General features: G+C 40.8%; 1 protein-coding gene across 1 annotated transcript; it reads right to left on the reverse strand.

Moving 5' to 3' along the window:
- Nucleotides 1–130: 130 nt before the first annotated feature.
- On the reverse strand, nt 131–27286 carry LOC136167157 (zinc finger protein 474). The gene is made up of 3 exons (XM_065934488.1): nt 26255–27286; nt 2920–3100; nt 131–282 (listed from the first exon to the last, which is right to left on the reverse strand). Exons 1-3 carry the CDS (start codon nt 27284–27286, stop codon nt 131–133), a joined length of 1365 nt encoding a protein of 454 aa, XP_065790560.1.

Raw genomic sequence — 27286 nt, forward strand, 5'->3', positions numbered from 1 at the left:
CCCTCCACGGCCTGTGGTCAAGTCCAGTTCTTCTTCCCCGGCTCCACCCCCACTTCTCCTCCTTCCCCCCATACCCCAACTCTTTCCCAAGGATTCAATGCCTGTAACTCTTTCGTAGGGAGAAAGGGCTTTACTTGGCGACTTTTGGTTTACAGGATCGTTGGTGAACAATCAGTCTGTCTGGCAGGAAGGTACGCCCACAAATATTACAGGGAACCAACTGGCTCTGGGCGCTTGTCCAAGCAGCTTCGTTTAAGGCATCGAGATCATAGAAACCCTTGGCTGAAAAGTTAAAGAAAAACAGAGGGAAAAAAAAGAACAAAGAAAGAAAAGAAAAAGAAAATGGGAAAATGGATCAGTTTTCATTCTGGAGAACCATACTCTACTTTTTATGGAAAGTATTTTCAGGAAATACCTGTTGACTGAGGCTTTTAAACAAATTATATTGCTTTTGCCAAAAAAAAAAAAAGAAAGTGCTGCTCAGTCTTTTAAGGGCTGAGAACCGTTAGCCCTGAACCAGAGGTTTTTCAGTCCTCGAATTTTAAAAAGGGGAAGACATTGTTTTATGTGTTGTGATATGCATTCTTCACTAATTATTAACATCTTTGTTTACACATTATTATCTTGCAAATATAACTTTTGGTTTTCTTTCAGTTGACTCTAAATATAAGCTTTCAAAAGAAAAAGAACATGTCTCTATTTTCCTCTTCTGTAATCTTTCAGAATGTTTTTAGAGGCCACAACTGACAGTTGAAAGTGAATTTAAGACAAATTATATCCTAAAAATTTATCATCTCTTTATGGCCATAAACTCAGAGATTCTTTAAGTAATTAAAGTGAAGAATGCAAACAGGATAGTTAAGCTGACAAAAAGAAGTGTCCTTAAGAAAGCAACAAAGACAGCTGAGAGATGTATAATCTTCATTGACAGAGCATAGGAAAAAGGGCATATGGCTTTATTTTAGAGAAACAGTGTGGGATTTAATAAAACTTATTTAAATAGAATGGCTTTGGTACATGAAATTGACTATGTCTTAGAATTTCCCCAAAAAAGCACCCTCCTAAATGTAGCCAGGCACTCAAAAATGTATTACATAGTTTAAAAAAATTATTTTCACGGCATATATTTTTTTCACTAAAGCTCAGGCAGTTCTCATATGATTTTTCCATCTATGGTTCATACAAACATAGCCAATGTTAGATTCTTTAACAAATCTACTAATGTTCTTTTTCTTTTTATCCTCCATGGGAAATAAAACTCTAGCACAACGGGACCATCTAGTATTTCTCCCTTGGATAAAGGAAGTGTCACTATCTATGCAGGATATGAATGTATATTTTGAGTGCCTTAAACCAGTTAAAAAAAGAATGGTACTGACTTTCTCTTTACTCATGAGTTTTAATATGGGCTCAGAAATTCCCAAGTATTCATGGAAAGTTGAAGATGAGTCATCACATTTCTAAAAGTTTTAGAGCCTTTACTTTGTAGTGGGAATTCTCTTCACCCAGAGAGGAAGGGCGCCCTCAGAAAGAACAGTAGCATGGAGCCAAGAGGAAAATTGCAGAAAGTGCAATTATAGGACCTGGCTTTTCCATCTGTAGCCAATCAAGAGATTGGTGAACCCTCCAGGGCTTTCAAACCAGTAGTTTCTCTTCTTTTCTAGAATTGTGATAACTCTGCTCAAGCAGAGAAAGTGATGAAGATCAGGAGTGAAGGAAACAGTTGAGAAATGATGGGAAGAGTCTCAAAGAGGTAAACAATCTCTTTGTGAGCAAATGTTCTAATTTCACTAGATGGATATTTTCATCTCGAGCTCTCTTCCCACCTGCATGCAGAGTTCTCCTTTTGGCTTTGAGTCGTCTGGTAGCCTAGGACTTTATCATGACAATCTAGATTCTACTCTCTGGGTTATTAGAAAACTCTCTTTGGGTCACATGTCTAACAAGAGTGTTCTGAGCTAATTGGTACTAAATGGCTTCCAAGGTACCTTCTGGATATGTAAATCTATGGTTACATAAAGAGAGTCAATTAACTGAATGATACCTCTGTTAAAACCAAGAATGGTTTTCCTTCGAGAGGAATCACGGGATCAACGGAGAAAATGACAATGGTAGACGATGACCAAGTCTGAGCTGGCATGGCAAATTCTCTGAACTACTTCATTCTCACCCTAAATGAGTAAGTATAAGGCTCTGTAATGAGGCCACACATGACAGTTTGTTAAGTTCAGGTTTCATATGGCCTCTGCAGTGCTTTACAAAGTATTCACTGCAAAATTTTTAAAATCTGGACATTTCATATAGAAGTCAAGATTTCCAATTTCTTTTGTATTATTGAAAGATACATCATAGTGAAGTTAAGTTAGTTAAGGCTAAGTTTCTTAAGGATAACACCAGCTAGAATTGGGTAGGAGCCGTCTCCTTTAGAGAGAGGCAGTGCTCACAGTTCCCCATGGTTCCCACCTTCTCTTTTTCCACACGTGGACAAATGTGCTCAATTGTGGAATCTGACCAGTGGACCTTGTAAGCATTTCACTTTGGAACCCCTGCTCTTTGAACAGTATGTTCTTTGAAAATATGTTTCTAGATGTCCCCAAAGGTTAAGCTTCACATTTGTACAGTATTGTGTTTGACGATATATGAATGTAATTTTTGGGAAATACAGCAATTTTCAGTGAGTCCCTCTCCTTGTACCGTTTTCCAGGATACAGCATCTTTGTGTCTCAGCATCTGGAAACAACCCTTTGATCAGGCATTTCGAACTGTTTTATCTGTTGGCCACTGTCTTGTGGCCAAGACAGTAAATGTTGCTGATGTCAGTTGCTTGAGCAAGTAACAAAAGAATATCTCTACTCTTTTAAGTTTAGGGAGGAAAGTCTTCCCTTATACAGCCAAGTCTTTTGTTTTCCAAAAACTTACCAGTAATGGTCCTGACTTCTGGTTTCTTTGGTTCTGGTCTCCTTAGCTCTTTAGGCAACAAGTTGTTCTCATTGTGCCATTTTTTCAGACATTGTGGCTCATGAATGGCAATCGATTTTGTTCCATATTCACGACCACAAATATAGCAAACAACTGTTGGTGGACGTCTTATCATTGTTGACTGCAAGTAATACAAAATGCCTGTTAGCAGGTTTTGAAATTATACCTTTACATTATACTATATTTAAATTAGCTAGAAAAATCAATACATTAAAAAAAAATCTAAACATTCTGGTGAGATTAACCTTTTTAGCAGTTGAGAGAAAAATATATTGTCTGAGTGATTGAGGTGGGGGTGAGGATGTTGCTTTTGGAGGAGAATAGGAAATGAAGAACTAGCCAGAATTTTACATATTGGTACTTCATAAAAGGTATTTTGTCATTTAATAAATACTGATTGATTGTCTTCTGACTATTCTCCATGCTGGGAGAATACAAAGATAAATCAGGTATGAATCACCTTCTCAGTACATCAATATGCCTGAGAAATAAAGTAATAAATGTCCTTACAGGCACAGAGTTTTTAACGGACACTGTTGTAGCCTCTCTCTCATTCCTTCATGTAAAATGCTTCTGCTGCACCTGTGATTCTCTGCTTTTTTTTGATCTGGCTTAGACTTCACCTAGAGACAGGACAACTAATCAATTACAGATGGGAATTGGGGGATAAAGACCCAGCTTGCCCACTTAGGCTGTTTCCTCCAGAAGTCCCCAGTGGGAGTGCAACACAGTTACTCATTAACACACTTCCTTCTCTTCCCTGTTTCTTCTTTCACTACTTGACTGAGGTTCCTGGGATCACCTGTCCTTTCTTAACCTTTGTTTCTGGAAGAACCAAATCTGAGGAAGATTTACGTATATAACCCAATAGGGAGTTTCTGCTTCTGTCTAGGATATAGAACATTACAAGAAACACTTCTCCCACCTCAACAAGAACAAATCAGAAATCTTTGAGCCATTGGATACTCAAAGTTGCAAGGTAAACTAATGAACCAAAAACACTGCCTCAGTTTAAGGGTGGGTCAGCAGAAACAAAAGAAAACCTCCCACACTCCAACTTTACAGGAGTTAGAAATGACAGTTGTCTGCCACAGAAATAAGGGCAGGACAGCTGTGTGAACTCTTCTGACATGCAGCATACAGGTACCATCTATATACACTTTCCCACCCACTGGGTCTTACACCTAGTAATGCAGTAACAGGCCAACACTGGAGAGAGGCAGGAACATTGAGAGAAACCCTCACCAATTCAGGAACATAGGGCTTGCCTAACTGTGATGGTAAAGCTAGAAATTAGGCCATGTACTAGTCCCAAATAAAAGCTGTACACTATACATATATATGATAAAATACATATATATGACACATATGTGTGTGTATTTTTGTACATATATATGACAAAATTGCTTTGGACCATGGCCTCTTTAAAGAAAAATAATAAAAGAATATGGAATTTATATTCTCTTTTGTGTAAAGTCAGAGTAAACAAGAACACAAATTATAGGGACTAAAATTTGAAATAGATTGTCATAGAATTCTTAGGTATTTTTCTTATTTTTTTAAACATAGAATGTGATGTGCTAAAGATGCATGTTTTGGTGTCTATAATAACCACTAAAGTACAAAGTCATGCCAAGAGGCATAAGTAAAAAAATCAATGAGAAGAGAGAATTTTTTTTTTTAAGGATTGATGAGTTAACCATGACCCAAACAAAGATAAGATGAGAGGAACAGAGGATCTAAAAATAAAAATAAAAAGAAGGAAAGAAAAAAGGCAGGAAGAATGAATATGATTAAAACTCCAAAGTGGTAGATTTCATTCTACATATATATATATATATATATATATATATATATATATATATATACACACACACACACAGATATATATATATATATATATACACACATACATACATATATCTATAATTGGAGTAAATATAAATGGACCAAAGAACACACGTAAAAGGCATGGGTTGACAGACTAGATAAAACAAAGCAACACCCAATTATATGTTGTTTATAAGAAACACATTTTGTAAACATAAAGACACAAACAGATTACAAGTAAAAGGAAGGGAAATTTTTTCATATAAACACTAAGCCAATGAAAATAGTATGACTATATTATTGAAATGTATTAAATTCAGAGTTTGAAAATGTTGGAAATCGTCTTCCAGTTGTGAAGATCAGGAAAAGCTTTAAGGAGGTAGTATTTGAAGAATGAGCAAAACTTAGATGATAAGGACTGGGAAGGGACTTCCCTGGTGGTACAGCGTATAGGAGTCTGCCTACCAATGCAAGGGATACAGGTTTGATCTCTGGTCCAGGAAGATTCCACATGCTGTGGAGCAGCTAGGCTCATGGGCCACAGGTACTGAGTCTGTGCTCTAGAGCGCATGAGCTGCAACTACTGGGCCCTTAGGCTGCAACAGTTGAGCCTGTGTGCCTAAAGCCTATGCTCCACAACAAGAAAACGGACAGCAACAAGAAGCCCGTACACTTCAGCAAAGAGTAGCCACAGCTCGCCGCAACTAGAGAAAGCCTGGGCAGCAACAAAGACCCAGTGCAACCAAAAGTAAATACATAAAAGTTCAAAAGAAAAAGACTGGAGAGGATGGAGGAAACTTTTGGGTGCTGAGCAAAGACAGCATGAGCAAAGCCCCATGGACAGAAATCTGGAGGTGATTACGGAGATTAGCGAATAATTCAGTTTGCCTGATGCTCAGTCTCGCACCGAGAACTAGAACCGAACAAGTAGGCTGCAGCCATGCCGTGAACAACTTTGAATGCCATGCTAAGATCTGGATTTTGTTTTTTAAGTGATAGGAAGCAGAGAGGCAGGGAAATAGCCTGTAACTTCAATTCAGGAAAGTTTGTGTGGCTGTAAAGTATCTAAAACTACTAACAGAGCAGCATATCTATGAGAGCTTGAGTATTCATGGCTCTGTGAAGTGAAGTGAAAGTTTCTCAGTCATGTCTGACTCTTTGTGACCCCATGGAATAGTCCATGGAATTCTCCAGCCCAGAATACTGGAGTGGGTTAGCCTGTTCCCTTCTTCAGAGGATCTTCCCAACCAAGGGATTGAACCCAGGTCTCCCGCATTGCAGGTGGATACCTTACCAACTGAGCCATCAGGGAAGCCCAAGTAAATCATGGGTCCAAGAAAACACCAATGTTTTATTCTAGATGACAGGGAAGATGGTGATGTCAGTTACAGAAAGGGAGAAATTGGAAAAGACAGGTTGGGGAAAGAGAGAGAAGAGATTCTGTCTTGGAACTGTTGAGTTTGATGTATTAGTGGAATTTAAACATGAATAAGCCCAGCCAAAATAAGAAACAGAAGCCTATACTTCAGGATTAGTGGGATTCAGAGCTATTTGCACAGAGAAGAGGTTTAAAACCATAAAAATTCCAGAAGAGGAATATATAGAGAGTAAGTGGAGAAAAATCCCTGGGAGAATATCTACAATAATGAGATTGAGCAGGGGAAATTGAAACCTAAAGAGATAAAGGTTCAAGTTCAAAGTTAAAGAAACAGGGCATGGAGACAAAAGACTCCATTCACAATTCTGGAAACAATTCTGGTTCCAGAAAGTTGGTATCATCGAGTCTGTCAAATGCTCCCAGGAACAATGGGTGGTTGAGGAAGGCAGGGAAATGTGGTGGCCAGTAGGTGATGAGCCAGTGACTTTTGATAATTTAGTTCCAATGGAATGATAAAGAATAAAAACTGTTATTAAGGAATAAGCTGTTAGGAGTTAAAGATTAGGTCAAGAAGAAGAGAAGTACACGTTCAAAAAGTTTGAATACCCTTTATGATATTTGAGAAAGAAGTAGAGTTAAAGATTTGCTTTGTTGTTGCTGTTAGACGTATTTGGGGAGGAGAGAAGGAAACTGTGGTCCTAAGAGAACAGAGATAATCAATAGAAAAAGTCTCTGAAGAGGTAGAAGGAGATGGGATCAAGGGTATAGAAATGGGAAAGGGAAAAAGGAAGAAAAATAAAATAGATGGATTTAGAGAAAGGTTATTGTAGAGAAGGGAGGCACTAGTGGAGCTAATATAAAATGAATGTAGTCTTCTAAGTATGAGGCAAAGGAATCTTCAGAGAATGAAGAGATTCCAATCCTGGGAAATAGGATAGTGAAAAATACTGGGATTAAGCACTGTGGGAAATGTTACAGTGACTCAGTTAGGGAAGAATACTCACTGAATAATGGAAAAGGTCCAGTTAAGTTGAGCTGCAAGAAATTTCAGTGAAATTAAATGATTTTTGTCAATATATCTCAAGTAGCACTGGGTGGCATGAAAGCAGAACCAACTTAAGTTGGTGGTGTGGTCTCCCCTGGGGACCGTAAAATATGGTAAAGTGTGTGCATGTTTTAGAATCAGTGTGCTTTTAAAAAGATTGTTGGGGGTTACACCTGCAGTGGAAAAAGCATAGGGCAAGATCAACATCAGAAGGAAATACATTATATTTCTGAATGCCCAAGCAGAAATAACAGATTCGAGATGAGTAAATCTGCAGTGAATACAGACCAAGCAAAACGGAAAGTGGGGTTACTTCCTGGATGATCCGAGTCTTTGAAAAAGCACATTATTTGAGGAAAAATATTTTTATTCTATCTTTCTATACTGCCTATGCGAATACACTATGTTCATCAAAATAATGAAATAGTTCTTTATCCTTCCCTCTAATTAGGATGTAGCAAAGTCTAACACTTGAAAAGTGACTTTAAAAATATTTGGGGAATTCAAGACCTACGAGAAAGAATAAAGCAGAAAAAACAGACAAAAGTTCCTTACTATTTGTATATATTTACTTACTTGAAAGACAAATGCAGGTTTTTTAAGTTTTAAAATGAGAGCTATTCTTTTGACTTTGAGAATAATGAATTTATTAAAATTCCATATGAAAAGTATGAACCTTAACCAAGCATGTAAGCAAAATAAATGGTATGGGTCATAAACGAAGACCTTCATGTCACATTGTCTTAATAAGATTTCTTCTGGAAGGAAAAATTAGAAGAAAATAGGCAGACACAGAGGCTAGAAGACATGCACAAAATAACTTACAGGGATGTGGGAGAAAATTAATACCATAAAAAGGCTAAGATGTCCTGTATTGTATTTTCCAAAGCCTGCCCCATGCTCTGTATTTGCGGTTGAACTGCAGTTGAACTTGCAACCTACTCCATATTCTTAAGTCTTGAGCATCTGACTCTTAAAGCCATGCTCGAGGGAAGTGCAAGTAACCCAGACACACAGCTGAAGAGAAAAATCCATCCCCATGGGTCTGAATGGAGATAAGAGAACTTCTTACTGTTCATTAATTTCACAACTGTCAGTCTGAAATTTCAGAGGAAGCTGAAAAAATCAACTTGTGGTTACTGCTGCTGCCCTCTTTGCCAAGGTTTTACTCTTCAGCCTCTTTATGTTTTCAGATGGAAGTTGATGTGTGGGGGATTAAGAAGATACGAAGAAGAGACCAAATTATAGGTGGAAAGAGGAGAAGGCCCCTTCTTGGCTAGTGTGCTACTGTGACGGGCATAGCTGAGCGAGGCAAGGGTGTGGGAAGGTATGCCCAGGGGGCTTGTATACATGGGTACTGCCAGGGCCAGTCAACTCTAGGAAGTGTTATGAAAGGGGGGTGTGGCAAAGAGGAAGCCAAGCTGTCTAGATTTTCTGCAGAGCAAAGGATTAGATTAACACTTTTACTGTGAACATCTCAGATCATATTTTGGGGATGAGGCATTACTTTTTTAACATCAGGGTAAAAAGACAGTTTAAAAAGTTAATCTCTGAATCGACATAAGCTCTATTTCTGATGTGAACTGTTTTGGGGGAGCAACTATTGATAAATGCCCCCACACAGCAAGCTTATTAGGGCTCACTGCATTTTGTTCTTGTTCTTTCAGTGTCCTGGGAAAGTCTGTTTAGGTTGGATGTAGCCAGAGGCAATTGAACACTTCAGGGGAAGTTTTCATATGTGTATATTTCTTTCAACTAACTTTCATATGTTTTTAATCATTTTTCTGGCCACTATTGGAATTATTATTCTATTTTCCATGCAGCCTTTTTTTTTTTCTCTTTAGTTAATGTCTTTTCTCTGTCAGGAATGCCTCATGTTCCATCTTTTAGGCCAAGACTATGCAACACAAAGGGAAGTGGACATTTAACAGCTTTCCTCCTAATCAATGTAGATGACCTGTCATCCATCCATTTGTTTTTAGTTTGCAATATCACCATTGAGTCAAAAGGGGAAGAATAAGGATCTAGAAAAGAGTGGTTTAGTGGATAACCTTGAGAGGTGTTGATAGAAGAGGAATGGACATAGTTCCAGAAAACCTAGACTAGAATACCTATTTCAAATCATTTCAAATAGCTTTCAATGACCTCCCTAAGTGTTCAGGCAGAAAGAAAACCACAGTGAACCACACAACTAAATAGCTAATAGAGCTTATAAAAGGACCTATAGTAACTGGTCAGAAGGAAAAAATAGTCCTAACATTAACTACTATTGCATGAACCTTATTGAAAGAGATATTAAAAACTAAAGTGGAAGTTATTATTGAGGCTTTCCAGGTGGCACAGTGGTAAAGAATCCATCTGCCAATGCAGGAGATGCAAGCGATGCTGGATTGATCCCTGGGTCGGGAAGATCCCTTGGGGTAGGAAATGGCAGCCCATTCTAATATTCTCGCCTGGGAAATTCCATGGACAGAGGAGCCTGGTGGGCTACAGTCCAGGGGGCCGCAAAGAGTTGTACATGACTCAGCACACATCACACACACAAATTTATTACTAGCAGTTTTACAGAGGATCAGAAACACTCTACACTTGGTCATTTCTTATATTAACCACACAATAAACACTAAGTAGTAATAAGTGAAATTATAGTTGTGTGGTGTTATTTATAGGAGAGTTAGGAGAACATTCTCCAACGATGTAACTTTGGGGAGATATGTTGTGAAATACCTATTAGTAACATATATGGAGCCATTAGCCCCTTTGAAAATCTAATGGTGGAATGGCCATCTCCCCAGAAATCATACATGTATGGAGAACCAAGGATATGACTTAGAATGACTGGTGGACTCCCTAAAGCCCATCCATCAGTCCCATGAAGGGAATGGTTGGGCCTTTAGTCAAATCAAACTTTTCCTTTCAAATAGATGCTCCTTTGTGCAAGGCATCATTTGGCACCATTTAAATGCCTCTAAAAGTACTGAGTGGAAGTCTGCAAGAACTTGTGAAATATACCACCTCTGGCTTTAGGAAGGTCTTAAGTTCTGCTTTGTGTAAAACAGTCCCTAATGTACCTTTTGTCTCGACTGATATTAATAGTGCCCTCTTTTACTCTCTCAAACATCCCTGTTTAGTCAATAAACTACACAGACACTTTTGAAAAACATCAATTCATAAAATATAAGCAATCAAGAGATGAAACCAAAACAGCAAAAATAAAGCTTAGAAATACTGAAACTGTGAAACCATATGGAGAAATATGAATTTATAAGACTGGCAATGAATCCATTTAAACACAGAACTAAGGTAAAATGACTATAGAAATTACGATTAGAAAAGAGAATAGAGAATAGAGAAACAACATGTCTTGAGAAAAATACCTTACAAAAATTGAGGAGGGAGGGAGAGGTGAAAAAATGCTAATGATACTAAATTCTCTGACTTTCATGGCAAACAGTCAATTAAATCAGTATAATATTAAAATATGGAGTGAAAACTTAAAACAAATTCTTTAATAATTTATCTTTGTTTTTTAACGTTGGTGGGTCCTTTAAAAACGAACACTCTTTTAGTGAAAAAATATTTTTCTGAAGTTCAACAATATCATCAGTTTGATTTGGCTCTTACTGTCGAATTCAATTAAATATATTATCTTTATCATAATAACTTCGATATGATGACCTCACTTCAATGAAAATATGCATGTCTATATGTTATTTACATAGACAGATGTCTGGAATGATATTCACTAAGGTCAACCTAAATTGTGGGTCATTTTTATGCTAATTTTATACTTATAAAAGTATAACAGCTTGAATTTTTATAATGAACTTGTGTCATTTTTATAAGAATAATAAAACAATAAAAAAATCAACTTCAGAGTCAAAACTTAGGCAGAGATTAGGTAATAAAATCAGTTCTAAAAGGAAAAATCAAGTGGAGTCCAAATTACTTTCTGAAATGACTGATGGTGATGATATTTAAGGTGTTGTATATAATACAATTTAGTAGTATAACCAGTTAGTAATTGGCATTAAAATTAACATTAGGAATGAATACAGCTTTGCATAGAATAAAATCAATATACAATGCAAAATGAAAATATTGACTATCCTAAATTACATTATTCCAATAATGTTATCTTATTTTGTCAATCGTTTATAGTTGAATATATTAGTTAAATACTTGCATGATGCAACTTAACTGAAATCCTAGAATTCAGTTACAAAGGCCTGGAAAAATAATCTGAACACAGGATTTAGCACAAGTCTGTTTCCACCATAACATAAGATAGCTCTTCCTGATCGTTTTATTTTATTCAGACTTGTTTCCCTGGCTTGCTTGCATTCACCAAAAAATGAATTCACAAATAACTGGATGAGACTTGTAGGGTATGAGCCATCTTGGGTTGAAAAGTGACAGTCAAAAAGTTGGTTTGGGGGATGCATGGACTGAACCATTCCTTGGGGTCTATGTTGCCGACTGTGACTGGACTGAGAAATCAGTCTAACATTCAGCCTCCCAAATGCTTTCCCACCCTGTGCCTCTAAAAGGTCACAGGGATAATTATCTACCTGCTACCAGGGAACAAAGGAAGCCTCCCACATTTGCACATTGGAAGGCTGCAGTTAGCTGGATTTATTTGCTGTCATTGAAGTATCTGGCTTGCTGGTTTTGGAGAGGCTATTTTAGTGGGGCTGGGCCAAAGCAGCCATATCGAAATGTAAAAGATGCCTTTATTATCAAATATGTATGTAAATAAAATGCCAGGCTCTTTCCCCCAAGTAACACGTTTCACACATTACTTAGAAGCAAACACTACTGCAAGTTTGATGGTCCTTTTTTCCCCTTCTAGGTTGCATGATAACATCCCTGTAATAACACAGCCACATGCCCTGTGTTCATTTGTGGACACTGATTAACCTGAATCAAAAAGAGATTAGGGAAACTGGAAGTGTGGGAACATCCTGAAAAGGAAACAGTCCTTGTGCCCCGAACCACTACTTTGAGTCAAATAGGAAAAAGTGACCCACCTTAAGACACTTTCAAACCATCTTAGTTGTGATCATTAATCTGTAACGATGCAAGTCACTAGATGTAATAGTTTAAAATGGTGACCATGGGAAAGCACACGCAGGACAATCCTTGCGCTCCTGTCTCAGGACATGGCCTAGAATCGGCCCTGGATGCTTGTGTGCACTTAGTATCTCAGATGGAGTGTGACTGGTCATGAGCACAGTCTGGTCATTTCTGCACGTATCTGGGTTGAATCATAGACATTTCAACTTCATGAAAGCCAATAAAGCAATTGTTCTGAATATTGATATTGAAGTTGCACTAGGAGCAGAAAGAAACCAGAGACCTCTGCTGAAAACATGGCTGAGATTCAGTCAGCAGATGAGACTGGCATTAACTGGAAACGTACTGGGAAGAAAGGACCGCAACTCAGGAGGTAGTTCAAGTGTAGCCCAGATGCTGCTGTTGAGGAAGAACACTCTGATTACAGGCCGTGTGCCAGGCACCATGCTGGAGACAGAATCAGAACTAGCCCTAACAGTGGGAATGATTGTACTTAAATTCACCACCTTTATTTGGGAAATATTTTTAATTTTTTCCCTAAGCTCTTTGCCTGAGGCAGTAAGTCAGGTTGACAGACCCCTAACTGGGGTGCACAGAGCCCATTCCCCTTGAAATTTGTCAAGAAACAAGGGAAGAAAGGGACTTGCTGCCTGGAGTAAGCCTTCTTGACCTCTCTGCCCATTGATGTTTGAACTCATACCGATTAGTTCCGAAGATTGTGCTCCAGATGGGAAACCTCTCGAGGATCCTGGACTTTTCTGTGGTCCTGAAAATTCTTAGAAGCTTTGGCTCCCAGACATCTGACTCACAAGAAAGGCCTCACTGCTCTGGAGTCTCCCACAGGTGATCCAGATGGTGTTTGGCAGCTGAATTACCCTGAGCCCCGGCGTGAAGCCTGTGTGCCTGGCCCCTGTGCTCAACCACACAACTCTGTGGGTCGTGTCATGGGTCCTTTGTGACCAGGCTGTCCTCTTTACAGCATCTCACCCAGGCTACACCATAGACCTACTTCCTCTCTGCTTCATATTTTGGATTTCAGACTGTAAAGTGATGGACTCTGCACAGTTTCAGCCAATGGACATTTGTGTTTTATTTGACTGGCATGATGCTCTTAGAAGTTTCAAACGTGAATATCCTTAGGTAAGATTTACTCTCATGGATACTGTCCTCTCCACCACGTGCTATGGCCCTACATGCAGCTGCCAAACCCTGAAAGCATAAGAGCTTGTGACTGAGCAGCCTGTTTTCCCACTCTCTCTTCAACTTTGTTGTTCAGTCTCTCAGTTATGTCCGACTCTTTGCGAACCCATGGACTACAACACGCCAGGCTTCCCTGTCCTTCACCATCTCCTGAAGTTTGCTCAAACTCATGTCCATTGAGTCAGTGATGCCATCCCACCATCTCAGCCTCTGTCGCCTCCTTCTTCTCCTGCCCTCAATCTTTCCCAGCATCAGTCTTTTCCAATGAGTTGGCTCTTTGCGTCAGGTGGCCAAAATATTGGAACTGAAATTCAGCCGCAGCATCAGTCCTTTCAGTGAATATTCAGGGTGTCCCACTTATCTCCTCAACAAAAAGTATTTACCTTCTATTTAATTTCTAAGAAATGAGCTAAACTTAGTTAATTTGCATGAATGTGCCAGTGGCTAGACATAGTTTGCTCCCTATCTCGGGGATCTTTGCATTTTAGCTGGGATTTCCTATGGAATCAGTGCTTTGAGTCAAAGGAATGAACCTCTGGCTCTGGAATTTAAGGAGTAGGGCAGCCGCTTTAGAAAATAAGTAGGCAGCAATATATTAGTGATTGTCACACTGAAATTTCCCTGCTCTCTTTGAATATAAGCACTTCGGCAATTTGAACATAACTTGACAGGAAGCTAGAAACCTATGCATAGGCAAAAGAAGCCCCTCTATGAAGGGAGGAGAGTCCAAGAGCACAAGAGCACCCAGGAACTGTGCACGACCCTCAAGTCATCTACTTGCTGGAGGATTTTTTGCTTCCCTCACTTCTAGCTGGAACCCAGGTTGTCTAAAGCAGGGACCACCCTGCCAAGGCCTGAGGGAATTGTTCTGTGACTGTGCACCTTTTGGATGGGTGTCCTTCCATTCACAGTGTTCCTCTTTCTGCTTGACAAAATGAACATAAAGAATTTGGGCCATAGCTTCTGTTTTAGATTTTCCACACTCCTTCTCCCTTCTATTAGGCCAAATAATTGAAATGTTTGTGGTGAGTGCACAAGGCATATCATAGCGTACCGTGAGGTCAGATGGGGAAACAAGAGGGAAAGTTTTTCTTCCTTATACTTGAGGAAAAAAAGAGCAAAACCTCTTAGAAATTCTAGTGTAAGACATGGAGAACAGAAGTATGGCTACCAAGAGGGGAGGAGGGGTTGGAAGGGATTGGGAGATTTGCGATTGGCATATATGCACTACTATGTATAAAATAGACAACTGAGAACGGATTGTACGGCACAGGGACCTCTGCTCAACGCTCTGTGGTGAACTAAAGGGGAAGGAAATCCAAGGAAGGGGGGATGTGTGTATGCATATAGCTGATTCACTTTGCTGTACAGTGGAAATTAACACAATATTGTAAAGCTTGCTTGAGGCTCAGTCGCTCAGTAGTGTCTGACTCTCTGCGGCCCCATGCACTGTAGCCCGCCAAGCTCCTCTGTCCATGGGATTCTCCGGTCAAGAATACTGACTGTTGCCGTGCCCTCCTCCAGGGAATTGTTCCATCCCAGGGATAGAATCCGCAACTCTTGTGTCTCCTGCCCTGGCAGGTGTATTCTTTACCACTAGTGCCATTGGGAAAGCAACCATACTCCAATATAAAATAGAAAGGAATCCTTGTGTATGTCCCAATATCGAAAATGTCTGACCAAGAAGCAGCTAACAATTACGAGGCACTTTCTAAGTGCCAGTCCCTGTAGTAAGCACTTAACGAGGATTTATCTTAATACTTCTCACAGTAATGCTCTGGATAAAATGCAGTATTCCCACTTTACAGACCAGGAGACTGAGGTACTGAGCTGTTAGTAAATGGTAAGGTTGCTTTTCACCCAGCCATTAGGTCTTTAGGCTGCCTGCACTGCCACTGCGAAGGAAACAGGGAGGTATTGACATGTGGTTGTTCGTCAGACATGATCCCAGGTTCTTCGCAGTTATTCTCATGTTTAACCTCTTGCTGCAAGGAACTGAGGTAAGGAGAAATCATTTGTTCAGAGATGTGTGATTTCACTGTGTATCTGTCATCTGATTCCAGATATGTTTGATTTCTGCAGCTTCTAGAAACATGAGGGGGAAGGTCATCCATGGTCAGCTGAATATCATGCTCTGCCTACAGGTTCCCAGAGTCAGCCAATGCATGGGATTTGAGAGAAATCCACAAAATTTCTACTTCTGCCCTCTGGACTACCTCAAAAACTCATTCCTTTGGATTAAACTGTTTTCTCCCCAGATCCTCTTTCAAAATGCAAATAGTCCTATGAGAGTTTTCTATGAAGAATTTTATCAGATTTTCCCAACCCCCTTCCAACAATATCAAAGGACGGGGGTTGTGAAGGGCAGAAGGGGATGCTGAAGGTGATGAAAGGGAATGGAGATCCAGGTGACCCAAAGCCGGTCCTAAAGTCAGAACTTTGCCTGCGGCCATTTAAAACAATTTCAAGCAAACTGACTGAGGTTGAAAGTGTATAATCAAGTTTCCATTCCCCCCAGGCATGTCCTACATATGCAGAAAAAGTATCAGTAGTATTTTACTATATAGGAGTAACTATGTAGTTCAGTCTCAAACCTCAACAATTGCAGTTTGTCTCAAAACCACTGGTATTTCACATTTACTTCTAGTGTTTTCAAACAATTTTACCCAAATGTCACATCTGGAAGGATCGTTGTTTGAAATTAAATTGTTTTTGGAAATCACTGGATGCCACGTAAAGGAATTTTCCAATCCAGTCTGTCTATTGGCCAACTATTAAAGAGTCTGCTACATGTGATCTGGGGATTTGTTTTGCTCCTTTTGACAATAAGAAAGACTTGGCCATTCATTTGGAAATGCTGTTAACATTAGAGAATTTTCATGTACCTGATTTTTAAAAACAAACTATTGGTATTTTGAATATATGCTTGGCATTTTAGTTATTTACTTGCTCGTCCTGAGATAACAAAGGCTGAAAAATAGAAGTCAAAGAATGAAATCCAAATGAGAGCTTCTGTTTATGAAAGGAATACAGTTTCTTAGCTAAAGTTTTTTCCTTTTCTTTTTTCTTTTCATATTTGAGATAAAAGTGGTTGTTGTTTTTTTTTTTACTGATCCCTTGGAGAGATATTGGTTGAAAAGTGAGGTGTTTTTGGTATGGATTCAACCTCTTGGCAAAGTCTGGTAAGAGCAACTTTCCCTGAAGAAAATGGGTGTGGCCCTGCCGTTTGGTTCCTGGGCTCTTCAGTTTGGCTCCAGGCCTGATCTTCACATTCAGATGGCTTCCGGGTCACGGGTAAAACGAAGCAATGGGGGAAGACAGGAAAAACCTAATAATTGTGGCAGGCACTCAGATTTTCCAGCTTCTAAAATTTGAGAGAAAAAAAAGGACAGCAGGGGCACTATCTGACCTGGAACATGGGAGCAGAGTTACTTCCAAAGCCTGCTTTTGTCTACAGCTTGTATGCTAGAGGGCCCCCAGCTCTGTGAAAGGCCCAGGAAAGAAGTTTTCCAATGAAAAGAAGAAAGATATCATCTTGGATATAAGACAGAAGGGATTCTATCCTTAAGAAACAGTTTTGTTATTTGTTGTCTTCTCCTTTCTTATCAGTTTTTGGTTCCAATCTCTCCCTTTCTCTCTCTCTCTTCCCTCAACCTCTGATTTCCTGAAGCTTTAGTTTGGGACAAGTGATCTCTTTATGTTTTTACCTTCTCTGCTTAAACAAAGGTAGATGTGAAAGTTGCTTAGGGACTTTTAATGACAGGATCATGGCATCAGAGTTGATGCTTGGAGTAGGATTATTGGAAATTCGTTGAGTTCCTCCATTTATTAGACCCTTCTTCAATTTTGCAGGGCCTCTTTCTCCCTATAGGGCTTCCCTGGTAGCTTAGTGGTAAAGAATCTGCCTGCCAATGCAAGAGACGCAGGTTTGATACCTAGGTTGGGAAGATGCCCTGGAGAAGGAGACGGCGACCCACTCCAGTACTCTTGCCTGGGAAATCCCACGAACAGGGGAGCGTGGTGGGCTACAGTCCATGAGGTCACAAAAGAGTTGGACATGACTTACTGATCAAACAATAAAGCTTCTCTGCCTATAAGAGCCTCAGAAAGATAAATATGTGAAAGAGACAATGGATGTAAGAAGGAGATGAGTTACATAGTATAAAGGGAAAGTAAAAGAATTAGTCCTATGTCAAATTCCCTCAATGATTTCGTTCTTCATAAAGTTGTACTTGTCCTCACATCTAGCAGTGAAAGCCTGTTCATAGGACAATTACCTCCATTTCAATGGAACTTTTACAAGGTTGTGTCACACTGCCTTTGGTGGAGTGCTAAGAATTTGGGGAGAGATTTTAATTGTTGACCTTGGAATATGGATTTCTAAGAACTATGTATATCCATTCAGTCATTACATAAAGGTTTCCTAAGCATCTATCACTGGAAAATGTGGATGTGTGTGTGTTTGGGTTTGGAAGAAGGGAGATGAGGGTAACATGGAGAGGAGGCTTAGGAAGACACATGAAATCGTTTAAGCTAGATAAATTCCTTGGGAATACAGCATATTGTAGTTCTGTTCATTTCAGGCTTGAAATAATATTTGAATTTGTAATATGTGATCCTCTCCTTTCACAGAGGTTACAATCAGTATTTTTCTTTTCAGAGAAGCAGAAAGGCACATACTGGAGCACCAATTGTTACATACATGACCATCTATTGTTGCTTTTATCTTTGGGCTCTGAGAGAGGTAGCTATATCTATTATGGCCTCTCTCTCTATGGATATGTGATATATAATTATAATTTGAGGCTTACTTTTAGAAATGAATATGTTTGACAGAAACCAACACAATTCTGTAAAGCAATTATCCTTCAATTAAAAAATAAATATATATAATAAAAATTAAATTAAATTTAAAAAATGAATATGTTAGAGTATAATTTGTATCAGTTCAGTTCAGTCGCTCAGTAATGTCTGACTCTTTGCGACCCCATGAATCGCAGCACACCAGGCCTCCCTGTCCATCACCAACTCCTGGAGATTACTCAAACTCATGCCCATCGAGTCGGTGAATTTGTATAGGTGAGTATTACTTTCAAATTTCTATGTTAGGAAGCTATATATCAATTTCACTGATGATGTTGTTGCTCTAAAATGTGTAACTGTCACCCTCAACATACAATTCACACATGCTGTATACACACATAGAGTCCTTTGATTTGGCTTCTAGGGCCATCAGTGCAGAAGAGAATGGTCTTGTTACCTTAAAGTTGCACTTAGTTCACCTGAGAGCCGTGGGATCCTAGAATGCTGCCCTGATATTCAGGCATGGTTGGCACCAAGAAAAGATGAAGAAATGGCATGTGGAGCTGGCTATTAGTGGCCCAGCTGGCAGCGTCATCAAGGGGTGGTTTGTGAGGTCGAGCCTAGTTTTCATGACATCAGCACTGCTGAGTCTGAGTAGGTGAACTAGGGCCACTGAAGATGACTATATGAGTAGGAACCACCAGAAGGACCACACTGAACTTTTCTCTACCACTTCTGAAGAGTTCCAAGTCATTCTTGTGTTTAGGAACCAGAGGCAAATGATTCTAGGAGCCTTAGTCTTGATTTCAGAAACTTGGTTTAACTGAAGGCATGAACAGACAAAGGACTAAGAAGACCCTTAAGTTTCACTTTTCTCTCTCTCTTTACACATCTCTCCTCCTCATCTGATAGTCCTGATAAGCCTACCTGGCATTTCACTGAGAAAATACAAGCTAACCGACTGTAGCTCCTTTATCTTCCCACCAACAGCCTACAAACTTGCCTTCACTTGCATTCAACCTCCTCCTGAAATAGAGAAACATCCCCTGGCACTAAACCCCTCCACTTCACAGGTTGGAACCCCAGGCCTGGTTCCCATTTCTCTTTCAGGTTTTACATTTGCTCTTATCCCCTCTCCTGCTTTTTTTTAACCTTCCTCTCTTTACTGGCTCCTAATCCAAAAGAATCAAATATAGTCTACAAGCTCACATCTTTTAAGGGAGCCTCTCTTAACCGAAAATCTCTATTTCTAGCCTACCTATTATTTCTCTCCTGATCTCTAAGCCAAATTTCTCTCAAAACACATCCAATATTCCCATACACTCTGCAGCCCCCATCATGACTCTGAATGTGTTCTCTCCAAGTTTGTCAAACTAAATCCACATGGCCAAATCAAATAGATTTTCTGGCATTCACCTTGCTCCATCCTTCATCCTACCTCTGTGCATTGCATACTGTTCCCCACACCCTTATTCTCCACATTTCCTCCTGTCACAGTTCTCAGGGCACCATACTCTCAAGTCATTTATCCAGCATTTCCAGTCAGTCATTCTCCAGCTCCTTCTCTAACCCCTAAACACTGTAATGCTTCAGGGTCAGTCCTGTGTTGATTTTTGGAGCCCTACACTCATTCTGATGACTTTAAATATATATTAACAATGCACAAATGTATATCCCAGCCCCCTTCCTCTTTTGAGATTCAAACATATATTCAGCTTAACTTATCTAGTTAGATGTCTCACAAGCATTTTTTTTTTTTTTTTGGCCAGTCTCATAGGAATTTTAGTTTCTATTTGGGAAGAAAATAATAAAGTCTTATAGTTACAAATGACTATAACAAAAAATGATTTTCAATGAATGATAGAGATATAGTATAAATAGATCTCCACCTGCTTGCACTGTCTTAAGATATTATCTTGGCTGAAATATTCCTCTATCAATGTCTGTTAGTTGTGTTTAATAACTTAAGACATATACATTCATCACAAATAAAACTGTCCTTCTACCCCTCACTGGTTACACATACGTTCTGTGCTTACCCAATTCCACCCACTGTAGAACCTTCACCATTCTTTCAGACCTATTTAAAATGTCTCACAACTTTTGAACTCTGTGGGAGAAGGCGAGGGTGGGATGTTTCGAGAAAATAGCATCGAAACATGTATATTATCTATGGTCAAACAGATCACCAGCTCAGGTTGGATGCACGAGACAAGTGCTCGGGCCTGGTGCACTGGGAAGACCCAGAGGGATCGGGTAGAGAGGGAGGTGGGAGGGGGGATCGGGATGTGGAATACATGTAAATCCATGGCTGATTCATGTCAGTGTATGACAAAAACCACTACAATATTGTAAAGTAATCAGCCTCCAACTAATAAAAATAAATGAAAAAAATAAATAAATAAAATGTCTCACAAGTGTGAATTCAGTTATGTCCAGAATGGAACAACAGGTCTTCATCCACAATAGCCTATCTGTTTCTCAAGTTTTTCTCATCTTAGAAAGTGATATAACTGGTACAGTTGCTCAATTTAGAAATCTGGGAGTCATCCTCAACCCTCTCCCTTACTCCTCCACATCCCAACTATTATCAGGTTCTGCCCACTATCCCTTATTTTTATCTCTGATACCAACACCCTAGGCTAGGCTTTCATCCACTTTCACCTGGATTCCTGCAACAGCTGAATAACGGGCGTCCATGTGTCCACTGGGCAACTCTGCTGTTTCCACAGCTTTATGGTGTGTGCCTGCCCCTCTCTTAATTTGACTCTAACTACTTGTGGACTTTTTAGTTCCATTTTAAGATCTTTCTTACCTCAAGGCCTTCGCACAGAATGTCTCCTGGCCAGAATGTCTCCTCCTCCTGCCTTTCCCTTGCCCCAACATCCTCTTGGCTAATGTTTTCACACCTTCCATGTCTCAGTTGAAATGTCACTTTCTCCCAGAGGTTTTCTCTAACCAAGAACCTGAATGTCTACCTCCTACCATTAGACTGTCACATTACAACTTGAAATTTTATATTTATTTATTTCATATCATCTCTTCCATAAGGCTAAAAACTCCATGAGATCAAGAACTGTGTCTTTTTAATGACTCTACATTTAGTACTTAGTCCAAAGTAAGTAAGTGAAGTCGCTCAGTCGTGTCCAGTTCTTTGCGACCCCATGGACTATAGCCTACCAGGCTCCTCCGTCCAGGCAAAAGTACTGGAGTGTGTTGCCATTTCCTTCTCCAGGGGATCTTCCTGACCCAGGGATCGAACCCAGGTCTCCCACATTGCAGGCAGATGCTTTACCATCTGAGCCACCATGGAAGCTCAAGAAAGCCTAACAAGAATGATCTGTTGAATGAACAGACTTTTGTCCTCTTAACCCTGCTTAACTAATACTCATAAGCCTGGCAGCATAGCCCTACCCTTTTCGTATGACATGTAAGCTTCTCTCTTTGGTGACATAAAAAGGTGTGGGTCTTTGGAGTTAGACACATCTGGCTCTGACACCCATGACTGAACCTGTTGTGTGACTCTAGGTTAGGTGCTAAACCTCAAGTAGGGAGATAATAGCTGTCTTATAGTAACATTATGAAGATTAAAATGAGAATATCAATATAAAGTACCGACCATAAATGCATTCAGTACAAGTTATCTCCCTTTATTGCATGCCTCCTAATAAGCTCCAAATACTTTTTACCTGGGTTGGGAAGTTGGCACCCACTCCAGTACTCTTGCCTGGAAAATTCCATGGACAGAGGAACCTGGTGGGCTACAGTCCATGGGGCTGCAAAGAGTCGGACACTACTGAGTGACTAAGCACGCAGCACAAGCACTTTTTACCTCTCTCTCTCTCTCTCTCACACACACACACACACCCCTTAACAGTGTTGCACGACGTGAGCCCATCCACTCTGCCCCTCTGAGTCTTTCCAAGTCTCCGATTGTGACTTTCTAACTAAGAGGTTTGCCTTTGGAGAATGAGATACTTAGCGATGGAACAGCACGGATGATATTAAACCAAATACAGAACTGTAGTCCTAAATAAATGGAATTTGAATTATAAGGGCACGTTTTCAAATATATTTGGAAGTAACACAGAGAGAAAGTCAATAAATAATATTTTTGAGGTTGGAAGGCATTACTCTGAAAGAAAACAGCAGATGGCAGCACCAGATGCTGGAGACGTGTCTGACGGGATTGCAGCTCAGACCTCTAGGACGCTAAGGGTAGCTTAAAACTGCATCCAGAGAGACAAATCTTCCTTAAAAAAAGAAAAAGACTTCCCTGAAGAAAAATAATGCCTATTTTATAACATACTATCGGATTTTTAGAAAGAGTGTTTCACATGTTATCATCAAAATACTAAGAAAATAACCCCAAGCATTATGTAACTAATAAAAGGTAGTTAAACAAAGCCTTCATTCTGGGTTGTAGTAATATTTAATTAACTGCCAATCTGTGTTGCAGTTAGCCAGGAAGGCCTTAAGTCAAAGACTGAAATACTATCAGCTTATAGAAAAGGGCAAACTTTTCCCCAAATATTAAAGGCAAATATTAAAACATGTCCACTCATATTAAAATAAGGGTCAATAGTGACCTTCATTCTTGCACTTCCAGCATCACTGAGGGCACTGCTTGCTAAAACAGAAATCAAAGGATCACGTTAAACTTTAAACTGATAATCTCTAGTTTCCCACATTATGCATCACATTTCATCTGCAAGTAACATGACTTTTAAAATCTTGCTAAATAGGACATTGCTTGCTCAGGCTTTGCTTCTCCTAGAGGGAAAAGGGGGAGTGCGATGGTGCTCTGACATCACGTAATAGTAGAGCAAACCCTTTTAAATAAAAATCCACTTTGTGGACGTCATTCCTCTTTCATACTGCTTGGTGTCTTTCACAACGTCACTGCAATCAGAGAGAGTGAATTCAGTCTTAGATTTTGGATGACAAGCAACAGGACAAGTTCAAACCCATCCCGTGGTGAGTGGCAAAGCAGGGCTGGCGCAGAATGCCCATTGATGACGGGTTGGGGGGATTGTCTTAGGGATCTTGGCAGTGTTTGTTTGTTTAGATTTGACCGAAGGGTAACAGGAGCATTTGTCATCAGAGAACCGAGCCAGTCTATGCAGGAGGAACACTCTGAGCAGAGGGTAACTCACTCTGCCAGTGAAACAGTCATTGTTGCCCACCTGCAGTGAACTGTTTTCCAGTTCTGTGGTCATAATTCTGAAAATGTTTTTCTCACCTGAGTTCACTATGAGATTGAGCCCCCTGAAAACACTGGGCAAGATTGCTGATTCTAACATGAAGTCAGATCAAGGATTCTAGAGGGAAATTGTTCTAACTGGCACGAGGAGAAAGGAAGCAAGCATCTGAACTGAAAAAACCACGCGTGTGTCTCACAGTCAGCCAAAAGTCGGCCGCCACAGGCAGATGAAATTCTGAAATCCAATAATGCACAGGGCGTTTTCTTTATGGAAATGAACGATTCGCTGCACTATCTAAATCTTACATAATACAAAGAAAAGAAAAACAGCAATAGATAGAGTCCAATCGCAACCACAAGAGAAAACTACGTTCCCTGGGAGAGGCTTTCTGCCGAAAGCGCAATGCAGTGGCAAATGTCTTTTCAAGGGAAGGAATAAAGTCTGTTGGTTCAAGAGGTCTTATTCCTCTTGGAAGCCTAGGAGTTTTCTCCATTTTAATGAACCCTAGCTTGCTCCAGATCTGGCAGCTGAAGGGACCCTAGGTTGGATGACCTTACTATGCCCTCCACTAAAGCCTGTGTGGTCCCCAAACAGGCCAACACACATCTGACGGTGGTGGGTGCCAGTTTCTCACTGACATGTGCCTCTTCAGGTCAGGAGCAGAGTTGGCTATGCTCTGACATAGCTGTCGTGTCCTCCTGATGCCCTTGTTTTGACGGACTCCCTCTGATCTAAACATGAAAGTCACTGACAGCCATCACTGGCCTCCCGTTCTGACAGTCTCCTCTCCAGATGACTCAGTGAGTCAGGAGCTATCCTCCTGTGAAGCTGGGGGCCCAGGCCAGCCTGTTTTAGCAGTTGTGACTGAGTGAGAACATGCTCTGCTCAGCCTGCTGGCTCCACTCTTGGGAGCACAAAGTCTGTGTTACAACAACCAGCATGAGCATTCTGACCACACTCTCCCCTAGCTCAAGTTCTGTAATGAGAACATTTAAAGAAAATGCATACAATCAGGAAGCAGTGCTGAATGTCCGAACACTAATCAGAGTTCTTAATCTGTGGCTCTAAGACATGGATTCTTTTGCTCGCTGGATCCAGACCCCACACGTTTTGGAAGAAAAGCAACAGCCAAAAGATGAGAAAAACAGTTCATGTTTATGAGACCAGCCTGAAGCCCATGCCACACTTATGAGTTTGGGTTTTCATTCGGCAAAGAAACTAGCTGTTCTTTCTTCAAGTTCATCGGAAAATATGCCCATTAGTCTGACTCTTCGACTTTAGAATCATTGTTTTGGAATCTTCTGAGCCAGTAAGTGAAAGATCATTTCATTTTAAACATGGAAGTTTGGAAACCGTGCCTGACATTTGCCCAAGTAATGTGATAAAAAAATAAAAAAGTAATGAACAACAACTGGACTAAAAACAAAGGATGCCTTCCCTCCCCCCAATCAGTCTGGTTTAACTGTTTACATTAGCTTGGGTTACCCTAGTTTCCTGAAAATAGTTCACTTAAAGAACCCCTCCAGGTGGGGTGTTTCAAGCAGCAAGTCATAGAGAGAAGACCTTGATCGCCTCCTATTTCTCATGATTTGATGTTCTGTAAAGTGTGACACGTGGCTACACAACCACTTCCCTGACATCATGGCAGAAGGAAGCCCATGGACCACACCTTATCTTGCAGGTAGCCACCCTCATTAGCAACCTTCCCCAATCCTGGTTGATGATGAAATTTCAGGTCAAGACCCAGGGACACTTCACTATATAGGCTGGGGACCCCTAGGGTCATGCTTATTTACAACTGCCCAAATCAGGGGTCACGGCCTGATGTCTGACCCAAACATGGGGTACACAGCAGCAGCAGGAACTGAGCATTTCCCAGATCCATGAACACGCCTAGTTGACTCTTGGTCTGCGTGGGGGTTAATTCCCCATATACTATAGCCGTGTAAGCATGAAAAGAAAACATGCTGCACTTTCAGTTCAGTTCAGTTCAGTCGCTCAGTCGTGTCCGACTCCTTGCAACCCCATGAATTGCAACACGCCAGGCCTCCCTGTCCATCACCAACTCCCAGAGTCTACTCAAATCCATGTCCATCGAGTCGGTGATACCATCCAACCATCTCATCCTCTGTCGTCCCCTTCTCCTCCTGCCCCCAATCCCTCCCAGCATCAGGGTCTTTTCCAGTGCTACACTTTAGAGCATGTTTATTTCTACAAGTGCTTCAGTGCTTAATTACTGCTAAAGTCATTTGGGGTTTTTGACACAGATTCTATTTTAGTACGATAAACTCAGCATAACCCAGTGTTGCCAAAAGTGAATTCCTAAGGTAGATTACTAAAATAAACCAGTAATAAATATTGGCTGTTGGAATGGGAATTATATCTCTGTAATGTAGACACAGCATTACTGACTCATTTTCAAATAACAATCTCTCCCAAGGATTATTGGTATGAGGGATTCAGAGAAGAAAGAAGTCTATCTCTCTTTTAGGCAGCAGAATGAAAGAGGACCAGGGACCCACCGGGCAAGGATATTTTTATATCTGCTATGCCAGTGGAGATATAGCCCCAGTGTCCAACAGGGGGTCAGCTTAGGTTTCACTGAGGCAGAAATGGGCATTGAAGGAAAACCATCCTAGGGGATGAGGCAGCTGATTCCGGGGGCATTGTTCTCTCATTCCCCTGGAGGTAGAACATACCCCCAGGCCTACCCGACGCGCATCATGTGGCACAAGTTACCTTATCAGTCACAGGGCATGCTGCCATATTCATCTGAGGCTTGGAATTAGTGGACTCTTTCAGGCCACCTCTACTCCCTAATGTCAAATACTGAAATTTCGGTCCACTAGGTTGAGCTTTACAGCTTCTCTGGTGTGCTGGAAGGCGGTCGGGGGCAAAGGTCCGACTACAATTTGGGCAGGACACGAGCTGACTTTGACGTGGCCCTGTGTGGTTGGGCTGTCCAGTGGGAAGGGGCTGAGGCTTCTGTGGGAGTGGCTGGCGGAACTCCCTGGGGAGTCGGTCATTTTCTATTTTCCACTTTTCCAGGCATTGGGGCTCATGGATAGGAAGGGACAGGGTACCAAATTCCCTCCCACAGATGTAGCAGATGACAGTCCTCGGTCGGGTTGTGATGCCACTGGAAGCTTTCTTGAGACCAGCAAGATCATCAGATCTGTCCGGGCTTGGTGCCCTAGGTCCCTCAACCTTCTGCTTGCAGCTTCTCTGATGAACGAGAAGCCGGTCTGGCAAGAATGTGCGGCCGCAGGACTCACAGGGCAGCAGCCGAGCCTGGGAACTTTGTAAGGCTGCCTCATTCGCTGCCTGAAGATTGTAGGACCCACTTCCACTGAGAGGCAGTGGTTTGGAAGGTTCTGGCCTCCTCAGGTGCTTGGGCAACTTGCTGTTTTCAACACGCCACTTCTCCAGGCACTGGGGTTCGTGAATGCCAAGGGATTGTGACCCAAATTCTCGGCCACAGATATAGCACACCCGGAACCCGGGCCTGCGGGATGGGATCACGGGGGGCCTGGGCTGGCTTTCAGACATAATCCTCCTACTGGACTGCTTTGAGAGAATTACAGTTCCAGGTCTGTTTTTCCGAGGGTTCGTCTTTATTTTTCCACCCCGATTGTCATGCTCTATTTCTGGCAAGAAGCTAGAATGGGACTCACCAAATAGAACAGCTTGGTTTATAAGAAAGGTGGGCTCTTTGGAATGGTGGAAAGACTGTTGCAATGTGGAAACCCTTTTCTCCTCTTTTCTTTCCAT

The sequence above is a fragment of the Muntiacus reevesi genome, chromosome 1 (genome assembly GCF_963930625.1).
Source record: "Muntiacus reevesi chromosome 1, mMunRee1.1, whole genome shotgun sequence".
Lineage (NCBI taxonomy): Eukaryota > Metazoa > Chordata > Mammalia > Artiodactyla > Cervidae > Muntiacus > Muntiacus reevesi.